Source organism: Fusarium keratoplasticum, chromosome 5 (genome assembly GCF_025433545.1).
Source record: "Fusarium keratoplasticum isolate Fu6.1 chromosome 5, whole genome shotgun sequence".
NCBI classification, from domain to species: domain Eukaryota; kingdom Fungi; phylum Ascomycota; class Sordariomycetes; order Hypocreales; family Nectriaceae; genus Fusarium; species Fusarium keratoplasticum.
The window spans coordinates 1,053,715-1,072,162 of NC_070533.1; the positions used below are offsets into that span (position 1 = coordinate 1,053,715).

The window sequence follows — 18,448 nt, forward strand, 5'->3', positions numbered from 1 at the left end:
GCTCTCTGATATTGTAGGTGAAATGTATCTTGTCTTGGTCACTTGACGGACTGTTCCATGGAAGCCAACGCATCCATTCCCGAGATGCTCCCCTGTCCGACATGTCATCAACAAAGGTCCTCGGCAACAGCTCGCACGGGGAGAAAAAAACTCGTCATCAACTCCCCAGTCCCGTTCCCCGTGACCGATCCCGTCCAAGTTTGCCTCGTGGGTTCTCATGTATCGTATCAATGCCATGCTGTCCCTGTTACCAGTTAGACTTGCACATGGAGAAACCATAGATCTCCTCCTCCCCCCTTTTCCCCCCTTACCAAGATTTCATGGGGTCCTGTACTTCCAGTCATGCATGCGTGTCTGGACTTGTACTTGTGTAGCATCGTTGCTACCGGAGACGCGGATAGGAGAAAAAAACGCAGGTTCCCGTCTCTCGTTTTTTTGTTTGCTACAAACAGAACTTGAGGAGATACAAGAAACGCGTGTTGTGTAAGGGGGGGGGTTAAAAGATGTCGTCTAGATGGGGCGACTGTCATACCGCGCGGGAAGAGCCTGTTTATATTTGATTGCCTCTCTTTTTTCCTACAGGAAATGAAACCATTTTTTTGATCTCGTGATGGAAAGTTTGAGGAGTAAAAGAAACAGTCTTGGCGACTTGTTGAAGCGGATCGTGGTACTTGGTAATTGGTGATGGTGTTTCTAAGTGATTCACTGGCCTTGCACTGTCAACCATCGTTTTTTCTCGCCATATAATTCTCTCCTCTTTCTTCCTCCCACCTTCCTTTCCTCAGGTAAACAAAAAAACCCTCCTGTCTCAAACGTTTACCATCCGTCGCTCCTTCCACTTCCTTCTCCTCCTCAATCCTTCTGCCTCGCCTTCTTCACGTTCACACGCCAGCCTATCTATACAATATTCTCCAACCATGAGAAACCCTCTTTTGCTCGTCACGTTCTTTGCGACAAGCTTTGCGACTGCCCTAGTCGTGCCTGAGGGCAAGGTCCCCGTGGGCAAGGTTCCTACTGGCTTCTCTCTCGAGGCGAGCACGCGCAGTGGCTCCAAGCCCAGCTTTGTCAAGGCGCTTGTGGCTGCAAAGGAGAAATGGGGCGGTGGTGTTTCACGAGAGACCCTGGAGGCCTTTTCTCTTCTTGAGGACGGTAAGTTCATGCGATGTATCGACGTGAAATAGAGTGCTGATGGTGTGCAGATGGTCAGGTGAACGTGGAGCCTCTCGAGAACGACGCCATCTACATCGCCGACGTCAAGATTGGAAACCCTCCCCAGACGGTCAAGATTGCTATCGACACTGGATCTGCCGACTTGTAAGGAGCACACTCCGATGTCTGCTATGATGCGCTGACTGTTTAGTTGGGTGCAATCCTCCGACACCATCTATCGATTCAACCCCGAGGGACCCTGGGCTCCTCAGTACAAGCCCAACATGTCCAGGACCTCTCGTCGCCTCCGCGATGCGATGTGGGATGTTTCCTATGGTGAGTTGACATGCTCACCAATGTCTGGTCAAATCTCTAACTCGTGGTTTAAGTCGACGGTTCTCATGCTCACGGCAGCGTCTATCTCGACACGGTCCGCATGGGCGGCTTCGAACTCAAGGACGCAGCCATCCAGTCAGCGCACATCGTTGCCATGCGGTTTGAGACTCGCACTGAGATCACGGGCATCATGGGCCTCGCCAAGAACCTCTCCAGCAACGTCAGCCCTCAGACTCCCTCTCTGCTCGATACGCTGCGTCCCCATCTCGACAGCCCAGTCTTCACCGCCGATCTGCGTCGCAATGCCACAGGCCGCTTCGATTTTGGTCGTATCGACGAGAGCCGGATCAAGGACAACATCACGTGGGTCAACACGCGCGAGGACAGTCCTCACTGGGATGTCACCTTTGACATGACAGCCTGGAACGGTCAGCGTCGTGTCTGGTTCGCCCACACGTTCGAGGCCACCGTCGACACGGGCACCTCGCTGCTGTTCATGCCCCCTTCCCTTGCCGCTCTGTACTGGTACGACGTGCCAGGCATGCGCGTCGACCCTCGTCTCGACAACTCCTTTACCTTTCCCTGCCAGTTTGCCGACGGTCTGCCAGACCTGATGTTCAAGATACCCAGCACAGAGCACATCTTGACCATTCCCGGGTCGTACCTCAACTATGGACCTGTCAAGGACGATCCAGAGTACTGCTGGGGAGGCATGCAGAGCGCTGATGCTATTGGCGGCGTCACCATCTTTGGTGACGTGGTGCTCAAGGCGCTGTACGTTGCTTTCGACCTAGAGAACAACAAGGTTGGGTTTGCCAACAAGTATCTCGACGATATCGATGAGTGATATGGCACATATTCTTAAGGGGGACATGCGAGGGACCTAATTCTGCTAATTATGACCAAGTGTGGTAAAAGTCAGCTATTGTAATGGTACATTTCGATATGACACAGCAAGCTAGAGTTAGCAACTGAATTCAAATCGAGACACTTAATCTTGACAAGGACGTGAGCAGTGTGTGAGGAATCAAGCATGTATTACCCGCCTATGTGGAATAATCAAGGTAGACACAAACCTAGTGATGCCTCGATTGACATATAAACTCCAACATGGTGATGCACTTGCCATCACTCCAAGTGTCGATCAACAAGACACTCACATGATACCGCCTATCCAGATGCACCCTCGTCCAAACGATGGAATCCCTCCCCTCCCGTATCCTCCCATGCGCAGCAAACCCTAGCCGAAATATATGTCCTAACCTCGTCGAGTGAGCAACAGCCAGATGTGGTGCGTGCGACCGAGAGCGAGAGGATGAATGATGTAGTAGTCAAAAACATTGCGATGCTGCCTCTATAAAACGCCGGGAATCTTTCGTAGCGAACGACATAAAAGGGGGCCCGAGGGAGGGCGCGCCTGGGATTATTTGATTCCCCTCAGCCCCCAGAAACTCCAACAACCAGTATACATGACAAGCAGCCGTGGGCATGAACGTTGGTGATGCGCCCAGGCCTGATTCGTGAACATCCAAAATAACAATGTGAAGCTAACCCCGGTCGCGGAGGTGCCATCGAACCGGTCTTGAGACAACTGAGCGGTTTCGATGGCCTTCTCCGCACATGATGCTCGTGTGAGATGAGATCCACCGCGGCAGGGGTTGCTTTGGTCTCCTGAGACTGGACTGGGCCTTGTGAGAAGATTAAAATGGCCTATAGTCGAATGTCGTCCTTATGCTCTCTATTCATGGTCTCCGTCTTGAAAGTCAATCTTTTCGTCAGCGGGGCCCGTCTCGCAAGTCAGCGTGGGTGACGACATAGTATTCACCTTCACTGGCACCCGGGGTCGGGGGCATGTTGCCCGAGGACGGGGCCTGCTGGGTGGCGCGGGCGGTGCCTGGTCGTGAACGGGCCTTGGCGTCATCCTTGGAAGCGTCTTCGGCCTGAAGGTTCTGGTTGTGCTGCTGCTCGTCGTCGGCGGCGCCCTTGTTGGCGACCTGGGGGAGAGGGGGTCGCGATCCGCCCGGAGCGGAGCGGCGGAGGCGGTCCTCCATCTCACGGATACGAGCCTCAATCGAGGCAAGCTCCTCCGTGTTCTTGTCGACAGTTTGCTTCCTGTAGATACGAGGTTAGGCATCGGTGCCATGGTCAAGGAGTTGAAAGTGGTGGACCAACTTGTCGTGGACTTGCTGGTCCAGGTCGCTCAGTGAGTTTTCGATGCGAAAAATGTCCATCAGCTCTGCCGAGAAGGAACGGGCGATGGTTCTGTCGAGGATGTAACGGTTAGCTCTGCGCGCGCGCCACTGACGAGTGCATCGACGGCATCGTTTCAACCGTCAATGGGGAGGCATAAAGGGGAGACGGACGATTGGGGGCGACGGCCGTTGGGCTGCCAGTCGCGGTCGAGCTCCTCATCGGTGAGAGTCATGGCGGGCGATTAGAATATAGAGGATATAATGCGAACGAAGAGATATGAGGGTATCACGGAAGGAATTAAGAAGATGTTGGATGATGAAGGAGAGATGAGAGATGGAGGGCGAGAGGAGGGAGGTTTGAAAGAAAGTAGAGGTGAAAGAAAGGTCGGCAGGTTCCCCCCGAAACAACTTACTTTGTACCTTCCCAAGGCCGTACCGCATCCCCGACTCAAGTTCCAAGGGACGGGTAGTACCTTGGAGCTAGCGACTGGCGCATCTCCCTCGGCAGGCTCCCCCCACCTACCGCCCAGGGGACAGCTCCTGGACCCCTCCACTCCCTAGCGGTTAATGGTTAATGGTTCAGAGGGACTGCCCAGCGGGGCTTAGGGCAGCAGGTCCCCTGGAATTAGCGACCTGCCTTCAGGGGGTGTGCGGTCAATGCAGGGTGTGAATGTTTTGTTTGGCAGATGGGAAAAGGAGACGAGAATGATCATCACCAAAAGACATCGATCGAATAGACACTGGAAGGTGAGTTACATGGTTGTTAGATGAACACGATAGACTTGTGCCCAAGTGACAGGTCCTCGGGGATCCAAGTGTCAGCAGGAGAAAAAAGGGCCCAAGACATGGCGTCTCCTTTGTCTGGGTAACCATCCATAACCCATCTAATTAATGGACAAAGGATAACGAGGGCGCATCATGCACGCACCTCACAGTCTCGTCATGCCAACAGCCGCACGCTATCGCAGATGGCAGGTTGACCTCTATGTGTCTTCCAGGCCCCAATTGGCTCTCGGACACGAGATTGGCTGGTTATTGAATTGTGCCCCTTGCCTTGGGTCTACTGAGAAAGTGGTAAAATGAGAGCCGAGATAGCATTTAGAGAAGGGAGTGTTGACACGCCCCCATCATCATCAGATTTCCTCGTCTGCGAGAGATGAAGTGAACGACGGATGCGGAGAAGCCGATAGCTGTTGTAGCTGTTACCGCTCCTGCATGACAGGACCGCATGAGATGTAATAACCAACCCGTCTATTTTTACAGCATCCGTGTTTCGTTTTACTCCTGACGCGCGCAGCAGCAGCAGTCATCGGCGACCATCCAACCCATGGATCTCACGTGCATCACCAATCACGACTGCAGACCTCAAACTTCATGTAGCTTTCCTCAAAAGATGACAATTTCCACTCAGCTAACCTCGAGGCAAATGAAGCTCGGCTCGGCAGTGCCCATCACCATCAATACATGCCCAATTCCAGGGGGCCAGTGGGCGTATGACATCAATCTTAATTTGCCTTGCTATTAAGATTGGAGCTGCCCCAAACACCCCCCTTGGCTTTATCCGAGACCAGTTAACACAAGAAATCAATCTCATTCCTTCTCTTTACCCGTCGCGTGAAACTGTTCCCATTCCAGACAAAAAAGTCATTGATGAATGCGTCCTTCCCCCAGGGGGCAAGGGTCTCATGAGGGCTCATGCCCATGACACTAAGCAACCCGCATGCGCCTTTTTGCTCATTTGCACCCGCGTGCAGATGGCCCATCTCCGCTTTTGTCTGGGGGAAGGTAGTGTGGTGTGCCATGTATGCATGAAATACGCTTGTGAGGTCATCACATCACGGCTACCGTGCATCAGAACGTGGCCGTTGGGACCTGACCTGAGTTATCTATGTCCAGCATCACGAGCCATTCACATCACGGGATCTAACCAGCCCAACTACGGCTGCCCTGACCATAGAGTCTCTGCCTAATCTCTCACGGGGCCAGGATGGTTATCTTGATCAGGATTTGAGCACTTTGCGCAACCACTCGAGCCGGAGGTTCAGGGTAGGATATTTGAACGAGGATGCTATTCGCGAAACCTCGTGTCTGGCTCGTGTAAACTTACTCGCTCCTTGGCAACAGAGCCTCCCTGTCGAACCCTGTGCGACGATGTCTTGCTGCCTACTTGCTTGCTCCAATGCGAGGGCGCCCTGTCTAGATTCGTATTCTGAGTTATCGCTTCTTCCTGCTTCATCTCAGTTTCAACCAAGCCAGCGTCACTTCAAGCCCTTTCGCTCTCCCAACATCATCCTTTCCATGTACTACCAGGGCCAACCCCCACGGTTCCGAGCATTTGTTCCTGTCAGATTCTAGAAGCACCTGATCAAAATTTTCATGAGGCCTTCTTCCCATCCCCATAAAGCCACCACGTGAGCTCGCCAGAAGGGGAATGTTTCAAAAAGATAACAGCCAAGACATCACACAACCCATCCATCATCGACGCTTAATGTTGCACTTTTCCAGATACCATTCATTTGCTCGACCAAAAAATAGAAGAAAAGGTCAAAAAACAAGTTCACATGCCCCGTACTGGAATCGAACCAGTGATCTTATCATTACTAGTGATACGCTTTACCACTGAGCCAACGGGGCTTCTTAGTGAGCTTGTTGACGAGGAGAGCGATAATTCGGATTCTGTGTGTCGACGGGGCTGTTTCGACGACCACCGCGCTGGGGACATACTTTCGACGCCGTTTCTGCCATCTTCAGTATCCTGTCCAGGCCAATATTTACCAAACCAGCAATCAGATGTCAACGAATGATACAATAGTGACTCTTTTTGCGCCTGCATGCTTCTCCTACCGGTCTCAAGATTTCATGCCCAGATGCGGAAATGCACCTCGTGAGCCAGAGCATTTCATTGGACAACTTCAAACACTCCCAGAAATCAAATTTCAGTTAAGAAGTCACTGCTTCAGTCAATTTGGGACTCGTATCAACTGAGGCTCGTAATGGAATTTAAGGGACGGCGGCAAGTTACATCCTCGAATGGTCCGTAAGAGCAACAATGAAAAGCCTCAGCTCGGCATCAGATCCGACCTTGACACTGTTAGGGTGGATTTGGTGATTTTGGGAGCCAGTGCTAGGCACACAAATAGAGGTCGATCTGAGGATTCCTAAACGGGCATAAGAGAGTGCTGCATAAGAGAGGTGAACCTGAAGTGAGATATTTCTGATCAGAGCTAGTTCTGCCGTAGCCTATCGTAACGTCATTGTCAGTGGCCACCAGGTGCCGAATCTGAGCATCAATTCAACACAATGCAAGGCATACACATCTAGATCTATTCATTTCATATCAAAAACAAGCTCTATTGTTGCCATCGACATATAAAACCTCAACTCAATTCGACAAAGTCATCTCCTTTCTCTCCTTTCCTTCACCACGATATCGAAAACACTTCGACAGCCCAGATATCAACTCAACCCACCACTTAAACCCTCACTCAAAACACCCGTCAACAACACCCAACACGAAGCAACCGCAATGGCTAACTCGCACGATTGCGACTTCGATCCCCTGCTGGAGCCAGTCGCCGAGAGCGGCGGGGTCGGAATTGGCCTCACCATCTTCATCGTCTTTTTGCTCTCCCTGTCCGTGTACATGCACGCCGTCGGGAGCTGGCGATGGTACCGCCGCCAGGACCAGGAGGCCGTCATCATTTATGTCCACGTGGAGGAACCCGTCTTTGTTGACTTCAACCTCGATGACTAAAGCATCCCCTGGGTTACCACCCACACACCAATGATACGACTTGGAGCTTGAAAGAACAAGATTCGTCAGGTATGTATACTCCTCTGAACACAAACCAAGATCATCTCACTGACATCTAGAGGCAGACCACTCTACATCACCTCGACGCTTTGAAGGGTGACCCAACACCGAGCGGCCATCGGATGCCAACCTACAACAACTCCACATCATATCATCAACAACTTTTTGGAACGGAATATATCGCCGCTGAGGGAATTGGTGGATTTGGGGGATGAGCTTGTCCAGCCTGTTGACTGTGGTTCGTGGGTCCAGGCATGATCTCTACACATGTTCTTTCACCTCTACTTTTTAATCTCGGAGATGGCACAATCGAAACAACTCTCACAACTCATTCGTGATACTTGAGGTGAAACTGCCTATCGTAGATCTTTGATTGCGTGTCAAGTGACGAGTTGCCTGTGATGCCTATGAGAACCCCCGACAAGAGTTGTCCAGGTACAGAAGCGTAATGAGGAAAGGAGCTTGAAGGCACGGGACGATGACGGCAGTGTTCATGCTACGAGATGCATCACTAGGAGTAAGCGGCAGAGGTTATCAATGAAAAGAATTGGTGAAGGATACACCATAGATTGATTCGCCTGTCTATCCTTTCTACCAGTCCCCCTTCTTCTGGAGGACATTAACTTCCGGCAGCCAAATACGTCGGGAAGCAAGCAAAAAACGCCAAAACGCCAAATAGATGCGTACATAAATCATTCCTTCATATCGCACAGTTTTCCTTCTTTTTCTTTCGTCTTGTATGTGTGTTCATCGAATGCGATCGTTGATCTGTCCATTGTTCCATTCCTTCGTACATTCACTCACTTCCTCTTGCAATCGTTCATGTTATCGTATGTTTTGCAGTCATTTCTGTCATGCTTCGTAAAGCCCCGTTTAGCTGCGGATCGAAGGCGACTTGCCCAGGCCGAACTGGATAGAAGGTGGCTTGGCCGCCTGGATCTCGGCTCGCTTCTCGGGGTTCTTGGTAGGGTCGTTGGCATCATCACCATCAGCGCCAGGGTTGGCCATCTATAGTCCATTAATAACATACATCAATGTTGTAGAGCAAAGGACTCACCTCGTATTCCAGAGTCTTGATAAACCAGTAAAACGCCACAGCAATCAGAGACCCGATAAAGGGACCAACCCCTGTTACTCGTTAGTATTCGAAAGTTAATCAAGAATTTCAAGACTTACAGTAGATCCAATGCTCAGTGTCAAAGGTGCCAGTAACCACACAAGGACCAAAGCTTCGGGCTGGATTCAGAGAACCTCCAGTGAACTGAACACCCACCATCTCAGCGATGAACAGAGCCAGACCAATACCGACGGGGGCGATAAAGGTAGCCCGGTGCTTCTCCTTGGCAAGCATAAAGATGGTAAACACCAGCTCAGCCGTCAGAATAGCCTCGATGAACACTCCCTGGACTAGCGATGCTCCACCTCCCAGTGTAGTCCTGACATTGAACGCCTCTGGGAAGAGGTAAAGTACCACAACCGAGGCAAGCATTGCGCCGAGGATCTGGGAGATGAAAAGGCAGACAGCTCGTGTCAGGCTAATAGCCTTGACCATCAGCATGGCAATGGTAACAGCTGGGTTGAATAGACCACCGCTGATGCGGAAGAAAACCCAGACGTTGACCATAAGAGAGAAGCCAAAGATGATGGAGATGTACAGAAGAGTAGAGACGGAGAAACCAGTCGACTCTCCCGTAGTAGTCTTGGCGCTGGTGTTGGACTGAATGTTGGCAACCTCTGTACCAGCGAAAGCAAAGAAGAGGAACATGGTGGTGCCGATGAACTCTCCCAGACTGGCCACAAAGTGGTTCTTGAAATCGGAGTTCATCCACTGGGTCAAGGGGAGGCGCATCACCTGGGCCTTCTCATGGGCAGTCAGGTTGTTCCAATCGAGGCGGCCCGAGGCAAGGTTGACACCATGGCTTGAAGACGGACGGCGTTGATGGTTGAGACGGCCTGGATGGTAGCCCATCTCTTCGTCCGTCAGCCGTCGTCCTCGGGTACTCTCGAATGGATCCTTGGCGTAACGGAGATCATCATTGTAGAGATCTTCGTCCGAGTCGTGGGGCGCAGTTCGACGACGGTTCATGAACGCTGGGGGAGGGCAGTTGCTTCTACGAGAAGTGTAGCGCTCTGGACGACCCTCGTTGCGCCAATATCGCTCGTAGTCACCAAGGGTAGGGTGGTCACGGGGCTCTTGATCAAAGTCCCAGTCTTCGCGGAAGCGGCGTCGTTGAGACTTCATGGAACCCCCCGAGTGCTGAAGAGGATCTACATCATGAGAGAATCGAGTTGAGCCTTTGGGAGTGGCATAAGCACCAGTGCGAGAACCGGGTCTTGATCGAATGGCTTCATGGCTGGGAGCGGGCTGAAGGGGTACAATGGTGTCGGCTTCCGAGTTTCGTGAAGGCTGTTGATCTATAGGGGAGCCAGGAGGTGCAAAGGGTACGCTCTCGTTGTTTGGGGAGCTAATGGCATCTCCCGGAGGGCTATAGGCCGAAACATTGGCTGCAGGTGTACTGCGAGCTGAGCGGGTGATGCTGGGGGTGTGTAGGGAGGACATGTCGAAATCAGGGGTAGGGGATCTCAAAGATGTTTCAATAGAAGGCAAAGAATCAAGAGACATCAACCGAAATACGAACTCGAGAGAAGCCCTCGATTCTTGTGCTACTGTTGCTGCTGCTTTGCTAGCTGTTGGTTCATGGTTGCCACCATCGAGATGCCCTCGATATTTATGCCTTCGAGCTCTCGACGAAGAGGCTGTACTCAGGGTTCCCCCAAGATCCCCATCACCCCGACTCGGCCCTGATTCTCTCAATCAACCCTTGCAAATGACATCGTTGGAGGTTCCAGTGTGGGGATGGAGGCATTCGAAGGAGCCTCGGCGCCAGATTACATCGGTCGCAGAGAATAGCAGAGATGGCTGCGAGCGAGCCCTGACTTGCATGCGTGGAAGAAAAAGGTGGGCTCAAGCCTGGATCTTGAAAAGTCTGAAGGGTCTTGTCCATGGGAGGTCCCTGAAGGTCTGTAAGCCGACGTGGCGAGCGGGGAGGTCCGGTAGATAAGTCGTGGTGAGAATGACGTAGCCGGTAGCGGCAAAAGGATCTCGACGATGCCGGTAGCTTGCAAACAGAACACAGATCGTTGCCAATGGGACGAGGCAGACGAGGCGAGCTAACTACGGGTGGAGGAGCTGGGATCAAGGCTGTAAGTGAGGCTGGCTGAGAGGCCCACAGGCGGTGCTTCAAGTTGAACGACATACGTAGGTCGTGCAGCAAAAGAACTCGCTAAGCCAACTTGGAAGGGGGAAAAAAACTCCTTTCTCCATAGGAGATCACAGAGAAGCTGTCGTTTCATGTCACTGAGCGCTAATGCAGCTTTGACGCGCAACCACGCGATCACTTGCATGCCTCACTCAGATACTTGGTGTGGTCTCGCAGGTTAAAGTTGAGACATGCTGTACCCAGGACCAAGGTAAGGAGATGCTTGCTGGCTGTCTGACATGGTCAGGGCGCCTTTGCGGGGGAGGCTGGATGGGAACCGGCCTCATTGATTTCACTGTAGGAAGACTCTGAATCGAATGCAACGGCATCGAAGATCATCAAGGCGTGATGATATCTGGGACCAGTTAGTGGAAACCCTGGACTTCAATGTGATGGGATGCCGGGTGGCGGCGAAAAGCAAAGTCCGAAGCCTCCGAGATGTATTCGGCTCCGGAAGAGGCATAATGTGGCTCTCGACCCACAGCAAGACAACCTCAAAGTTGGCAATGCATCTCGCGTAAGTAGCGGTCGGTGGCAGGGACTGGATCGAATCCTGAAAAAAGGTCGAAATCTAGCTTCTGCTCAAAGGGACCAACGGCCAAGAGGCTAGTTGGATGCGGGGATAGAGGGGAATGGCTTCATCGGCAAGGCAGAAAAGAGGTTGGTTTGGCGGGGTATCAGGACCCTTACTCTGGGGTCAGGATGAAAGCGCACAGCTCGCTTGAGTGAGCTTCAATCAGGTCATGAGGGGTAAATTATCTCATTGAGGGGAAGTGGAACTGATCACGCAAGAGGAGCAAGGGACGGTGATGCCCAAGAGTGGTGACATGTAGTTTTGATGATTGAGATGGTGTTGAGGTTGATACTAACACAGAGCAGATGATGGTGGGTGAAGATGGCACGTGACCACGCGTCAACGCTTCAACGACAAACCACCCACTCACGTCACTTTTCTCCCCTACCCGCGCGTGTAAATCGAATTGCGCATGCAAGTCCTGCCAGTCGCCATTGACATTGATTGACTGCCGCCTTGCAGTGACAGGACAGGATAGGACAGCCAGTCTGCAGTGCAGGTTCCCTTTGCCACAAACCGTTGCACGTGTTTGCCGTTCATCGGGTAGGCGCCTACTGCTGCTGTTGCTGCCATGGATATCACGCGGGGTTCGCGGCGTGCCCGCCATGTAGCTGCTGCCCATACCACTCCCAACGCCGCCGCCGCTTCAAGCCCTCAAGGACCTGGAGGTACCATACCGAACACATCCTCACCCGCTGGAACTCCCAGCGGCCCTGCTAGACTTCCTCCGGCCCAGGGGGCATCACCCGCGGCGGCGCTGGTAACCCCTGATGCACCTGCTGCGCTGCATCGGACGCCCAATCAGCCTCCCGATCAACGGCGTCGTCGAGCACCTCCTCCGAACCCGTTTCGGCTATATAGAAGTAAGTATGTCTACCTCTTCTTCTTCATTTTCGTCCGATCTCTTTTTGGAAGTATTTTGCCCCACGCTTGCATTGCACTGCCAGTTGCAGTGTCGTTCATGCAGCCTTTGCCAGTGCCAAACCCCCTGTTAGTACAAATACAAAGTGACGCCTCTGGATGCAGCGCATCTACCAGTTGAAATGCGCCTGAAGCTGTTGATGATGATTATCTGTCACTGGCATCGAGGATATGACCTCATTTGGACTTTGGAATCTTCCCTTTTCGGATGATTGCAAAAATCACCAGAAAGGTTCTCACCCTTCTCCCACCTCTTGCTCTTCTCCTCGACCACTTCACACACTCAACACTTTCCACCATCCAATTCATCTTCTTCAACTTCACACATCTTCAATTCTTCTTCACGCAAGATCACCTCTTTCGATTGCTCGTTTTTCTACACCAATCACTTGAAGAATCCGCAATCTATCCACAAACATGCCTGCTCTCCGCAGCCGTTCCACCAACGTTCGGCACACTCCCCTCAAGAATAAGAAGCCCCTCAAGCGAGCTCCCCTTCAAGAACTTCCTATCAAGTGCAACAGTCGTCTCAACCGCCAAGACCGGTGCACAAACATCCCTCTCTACTCGACAGGCCAGGAGAATCTTTCGGCCATTGCTCAGGAGGCCGAGTTCCTCGCCTCCATCGACGCGCTGGACGCTCCCATCTACGTTGACGAGGAAATCGCCGCTGTCGAGGAAGTTGTTGAGAACTTGACTGGCTACTCGGAGACTGTGCGTCGTGCAATCATTCCGGGCACCGGCTTGATAGACCTTGACTTGATCGACACTGACGGTGTCGAGTTGGACGAGTCTCTTCTCGATCTCATCGACTCGGCCATTGAAGAACAACTCCAACAGGCAATGGATGAAGTTGAAATGGAAATTAACGACATGCTAGCTGCTCAGCCCGCTGATCACCCACGCTTGAGTATGCCTCTCCTCGACTCCGACGACTCGGGCTCTGAGCCCGACCTCAGCGTCCTGGGCATGGCCCGTCCCGGCACCACCGCCGCCCCTCAGATCCCGAGCCCTTACAACAACCGAGGCGCCGAGCAAGTCGACGATGAGGAGGAGGAGATTGATGACGACGAGGCCATGTCTCCCGAGCAGTACGAGGCCGAAACCACAAGCATCGAGGAGGAAGATGAGCCCGCCGAGGACGAAGACGTTGAGGAGGTTGCCCATCTTATCGACCCAGCCACCGCTGGTCTCAAGGAAATCTCCAACCTTGCCCGCTTCACCGTCAGCAGCCACAAGCCCGGCAACGGTGTTGAAGAGCTCAAGAGTGACGATCTCAAGATGTACTGGCAGTAAGTCTCCACCCCTCATCACCCGCTCGTATGCGACAGCAACTGACACACTCAGGTCCGACGGCCCTCAGCCACACAAGCTCACAATGTACTTCACTCGCCGCGTCGACATCCGCGACATTCGTTTCTATGTGGACTATAATGAAGACGAGTCGTACACCCCAACCAAGGTCGTCTTCAAGGCCGGCACCGGCGAGAACAACCTCATCGAGTTCGCAACCATGGCCCTCGACAACCCCGTCGGCTGGCAGCAGGTCCCCGTCGCCGGCGCTGGCGGCGACCCTGACGGCAACACCCTCGTCGCCTGGGTCCTGCAGATGCAGATCCTCGAGAACCACCAGAACGGAAAGGACACGCACCTCCGCGGCATCAAGATCTACTCCTTCGACAACGAATCCGCCCTCGCCCCCGGCCGCGATGGAAACCCCGTCAGCGACGCCGTCGGCCTTGTGGATGGCGCCATTCGCCGTGCTGAGGGAGACGTTGGACGGGTCAGAGTCAGCAGTGTGCAGAGAGATCCAGCTCAGTATGAACCCGGAGCCGGAGGACTGTCTATCCCCGACTTCATGCGTGACCCCGAGATTCGTTGAGTTGCAAGGCTTTGCTTAGGGATGGGATATCCGGCAGTGGAGTCTGGAGCAGGAGATGTGTTTGAATGATCTGCCCCGTATGGGGGCTTCAAAAACCGGTGCTTTAGTAGATGATCAAGTAGGGCATGATGGGATATGATACCAAAACTTTACAAACTTCAAAACTTAACCCCCTCAAAGACACGTAGAATCACAGTGTTCGTGATAATGAATTTAAATTGTGACTAGAAAGTTCTTTGTTCGTGAAAAAACGGTTCCTTACAAAAACAATGTCGTTGACACGTCTCCTTGTCACCCATCAGTAGAACAGAGCAACCCTGAGAGACCTCTAATTACACGCTTAGCTCTCTGCTAACATCCCTCGCTATCGCTACTCATACATGCATGCTATGATAGTCCCCATCTGAATCCGGTCCAAAAATCTAAGCACTTCTTGAGCCTCAAAGTAGGCACTCGCATCTCCTCTGCCCCCTACACCACCATCCATCATTCATTAGACAGCGACACGGGCAGGAAGATCCTCCATATCATCCATCACGCTGTCCGAATCGTTGGGGTCAACCTCTTCGACGGCATTGATAGAGCGGAACCTGGAGAGGACCCTTCTCTTACGCAGGCGCGGCTGCTCAACCTCTTGTGCCTCGGCAGATTGCGCCCCGGTATCCTCGGTAGGGTCCTGGTAGGCAGCTGTGTGGCGTCGGGAGCTTCGCTTGGCGGGAGTAGGCTTGGAAGGGGTGGACTTGACTGTCGACTTGCGAGGCGCCTTGGGGGCCTTTGGTGCCTTCGCCCTGCCCATTCCTGTCCTCTTCGCGGTGCGGGTTGCCTTGGGGGGAGCGGGCTCGACATAATCGAGAGTCTCAGTGGGCTCCTCGGGTTGGACAGTCTCCTCAGGCTGGGGTGTCTCTTCAGGCTGGGCCGTCTCTACAGCCTCCACGGATTGAGTAGTCTCAATCGGCTCCATGGGCTCTATGGCGAGAGCTGGATCAACCATATCAATGTCGGCGGATTCGATAGGCGCAATAGGGGCATCGGGAGCGGCCGGCTCCATCATGGCCATGGGCACAGATGATTCGACATGGTCCATTGGCTCGATCGGCAGGTCAGGTTGAATATGCTCATCGGGAATGGGGTATTCGCCCAACTGGGGCTCAACGTTTTCCTCCTCGCGAATGAAAGTGTCACTAACGGGATCGGCATTGTGATTCGCGTGTTGTGAGCCGGGGACGGTGGCCTTGGGAATAGTGTTCAAAAACACCATCTCATCGGCGTCGTCGAAATGGTCATCATCGACGTTGGGAAGTTGGCCGGTCTGGTTGTAGACGTCTGAGAGAAACTGGGCGCAGTCTCGCACGCTCTTCTCTTGCCAATTGGGGACGGTCTGCTTGAGGCGTCGCCACAGAAGCATCTGGGTCGGACGATGCCAGCTGTTGCGGAATCGCTTGTCAACCAACCGTTGCCAGGGAATCTTTGCTTCCTCCATGGCGGGTGAGCTTTGGATCGCCATGATCATGCGGTAACGCTCCTCCTCGGGCATCGACTGGATTTGTCGGCGGGCCTTCTCCAGACGGAACGTGATGGGAGCATCAGGTTGAGTCGATACCAGCTTGTCCTTACCATGGGTCTTGATGTTCATGGCCTTCCACTTGGTGATGCATTGGAGTCGACTTCGTGTTCTCATCATACGCTCACTGATGTTTTGCCAATCGATGAGCTCCTCGTAAGGCTTCTTAAGCAGCTCACGGGATGGTTGAATGCGTCGCAACTCGTCAATGGCGCCCATAGCTTCCATCACATACTGTGTGAGGTTGCCCTCCTCCGTCTCGTCCCAGGCGTCCTTTCGCTGGGAGTCTCCACAAACAATGTAGTTGCGGTAGCGATCTCGAAGATCTTCGGGGTGGCGGTTGATGATGGCAGCAATCTTGGACCACTTTGTGCCATGGATCTCGATCAGGTCGCGAAGTTCAGTGTCCTGCTCAACAGTCCAGGTACCACGAGCAACAAAGTTGTGGAATTTCTTGCGAGTAATGTTGATGATCTTCTGCCGGTGTCGGTCTGGGCAAGTCTCAAAGATGCGCACCCAGAGGGCAGCATGCTCATCGCCGGCAGTTGTGCCTCCAGGGGCGTGGATCATCTCGTTGAGCTGGTGCTGCTGCATGTCGTGTTCTACCCGGTAGCTCTCAACTGCTTGTGCGATACGGCCGAGCTCTTGGTCGCTGAAGCGGCCCTGGGTGTAACCGGACATTCGGTTGCGACGCGCTTGGCTGCTCTCTTCACCCTCCTCATCGTCATCTGGCATGGGTTGGGATGACTGGGGCTCGACCTTTCTACGTCTCGTGGCCTTCTTAGCTCGACCTCGGGGCTTGGGTGTCGTGGCAGAAGGTGATGGCAGGGGAGCAAGTCCATCTTGCTGTACCTCTGGAGATGGTGACTTTTCAAAGTATGTGGGCTTAGCCTTCTTCGAAGAACCCTTGGCCGAAGATCGCGTTCTCTTGGGGGCGGTGCTGGGTGGATGGGGGGTCTGAATGGGACTGCCAGGAACGTCGTAGACATCGTGAGCCTGGGGACGCTGAGCTGAAGTTGGGATCTCCATATCTGGCTGGCTATAGGGGTCTTGGTTTTCAGGGTGAGTTTGTCCGTTGACATGCTCGTTCCATGCTTCTCTAGCCAGGTTCTCGACATCATGGTCAGCAGCGTTGGCGGAGCCGTTAAGTGCAAATGAGTCGGTGCCTAGATCTCGATCGGTGACATCGCCAGGGTTTTGCTGAGAGATGGGAGCATCGACATCCATCTCGTCCTGATGTGCGTTGACGGGGGCACTACCCTCTCGTGAACGAGCTTCACGTAGCTGCAGGCGAGCATCGCTTGGTGAATTGGGGGCACCGTCTGCAATATTATCATAGATTGCATCCGCGCGAGTTGCGTTTCTGGTGCGTAGAAATGAGGCGGCCTGAGTGTCGCGGCCGTTGAGTTGATCAGCCGGCACAGGCTCTTCACCTTCTTGTGTTCCCTGTACGACGTCCTGTGACTCGGCCTTGTCATCATGGGGCTTCCGCTTCTTGCGTTGCTTTCCATCGGTGGAATCAGAGGCCTTGCGCTTGCGCTTTGGCTGTGTAGCAGGGACGGCATTTTCTTCGTTTAGTTCAACAGCTGAGGCTTCCTGGAGCTGGGCCTGGTCGGCAGTCGATGCATTGTTTTCGCCGAGGCTGTCGGGGATCTCGACTGGCGAGGCAGCCTTTCTCTTGGACTTTCTGGGCTTGCGCGAAGATTCTTCCTCGGTCGGGATCTGGGGAGATGCACTGTCGGTGGTGGTTCCCTTCTTCTTGCGCTCCTTCTTGTCGCGTTTGGATTTTCGGTTCTGGGATGAAGGTGTATCCTCATCCATGATCGCCTCGGGGGCCCGGTTGTCAAAAGACGCGTCGTTTACTTGCGAGGAGTAGGGAGCTTGTGCAGCGTTGCTGTCGAACATCTCGAGCGCGCCAAAGTCGTCTTCTTGCGCGCCTTCCTCTGTGTCGACCTGGGGGTCATGCTCGAAGCCATCGAAGCCGCCCAGGCCGTCAATTGCCTGCTCTCCGGAATCCATCATCGCTTGGGCGGACGTATATGACTCTTGCGGCTCGCCGTCGCGGTCGGCATCTGGGTTCTTCTCTTGGTGTTGCTCGCGGTCGTGGTCGTGATTCTCGGCACGGTCGGTGGGAGTTTGCTTATCTGGCCCGTTGGACGGTGAGCCCATGAGGGACCAGAGGGTTGATGCAAGCCGGAAATCAGGCCACTTGCTATTGCCGGCGCCGTTGGACGACATCGATGAGCTTCTAGGCGTCGATGTCTTTTCTCTTATTCAGAGCACGCGCGAAGAGGACATGTGTAGGGTAAGGAGATTTGAAAAAAGGGTGTGGGGCTACAGGAAAAAACTGGCAGCGCGTTACCCTGAGGCGAGCTGCAGTGTTGGGTGTTTTCGTGACAACCAGGGGTTGCTGCCTTGTGGGTCAGGCATCAAGTCACCAAGCTCCGTTGCCAGAGCTCCCATGGAAGCGAATGATACGATCCAAGGTGCACTACAAAATAACTTCTTGTTAAACATTACGAGTACTCTAGGGAAATTGACAGTTGTGTCGACATGAGCCAAGGAAATCTATGCTGTCAGCTGTTGTACAGGTCGCTTCACCAGAGACCAAAGTCATCCCCCAGCGCCTTTTCACCTCTTCTCTCCCAGCCGTTTCCAGAGAGACCCGGCTTTTCCCAAACCATCCATCCAAATACAAAGGAACAACGTCATTAGTCTTGACTTCTCTCCAAAGGAACGTGACCAAGTAATCATGAAGG

General features: G+C 53.3%; 4 protein-coding genes and 1 pseudogene across 5 annotated transcripts, besides 1 other annotated feature; 2 read left to right on the top strand and 3 right to left on the bottom strand.

The window, feature by feature from the left end:
• Window positions 1-917: 917 nt before the first annotated feature.
• On the top strand, window positions 918-2,332 carry NCS57_00699100 (Peptidase A1 domain-containing protein; the record flags this gene model as incomplete). The annotated part of the gene is made up of 4 exons (XM_053056857.1): window positions 918-1,149; window positions 1,200-1,314; window positions 1,361-1,485; window positions 1,539-2,332. 4 exons carry the CDS (start codon window positions 918-920, stop codon window positions 2,330-2,332), a joined length of 1,266 nt encoding a protein of 421 aa, XP_052913052.1.
• Window positions 2,333-3,260: 928 nt separating this feature from the next.
• Window positions 3,261-3,910, bottom strand: NCS57_00699200 (uncharacterized protein; the record flags this gene model as incomplete). The annotated part of the gene is made up of 3 exons (XM_053056858.1): window positions 3,261-3,597; window positions 3,658-3,747; window positions 3,849-3,910. 3 exons carry the CDS (start codon window positions 3,908-3,910, stop codon window positions 3,261-3,263), a joined length of 489 nt encoding a protein of 162 aa, XP_052913053.1.
• A 4,454-nt stretch (window positions 3,911-8,364) lies between these two features.
• NCS57_00699300 (uncharacterized protein) lies at window positions 8,365-10,191 on the bottom strand (the record flags this gene model as incomplete). Its single annotated transcript, XM_053056859.1, has 4 exons — window positions 8,365-8,499; window positions 8,549-8,619; window positions 8,668-10,028; window positions 10,160-10,191. The coding sequence occupies 4 exons, from the start codon at window positions 10,189-10,191 to the stop codon at window positions 8,365-8,367; spliced, it is 1,599 nt and encodes a 532-aa protein (XP_052913054.1).
• A 1,681-nt stretch (window positions 10,192-11,872) lies between these two features.
• On the top strand, window positions 11,873-14,128 carry NCS57_00699400 (annotated as a pseudogene). The gene is made up of 3 exons: window positions 11,873-12,192; window positions 12,681-13,538; window positions 13,594-14,128.
• Window positions 11,873-14,128: a sequence feature.
• A 493-nt stretch (window positions 14,129-14,621) lies between these two features.
• On the bottom strand, window positions 14,622-17,927 carry NCS57_00699500 (uncharacterized protein; the record flags this gene model as incomplete). The annotated part of the gene is made up of 1 exon (XM_053056860.1): window positions 14,622-17,927. One exon carries the CDS (start codon window positions 17,925-17,927, stop codon window positions 14,622-14,624), a length of 3,306 nt encoding a protein of 1,101 aa, XP_052913055.1.
• Between the last annotated feature and the right edge of the window lie 521 nt (window positions 17,928-18,448).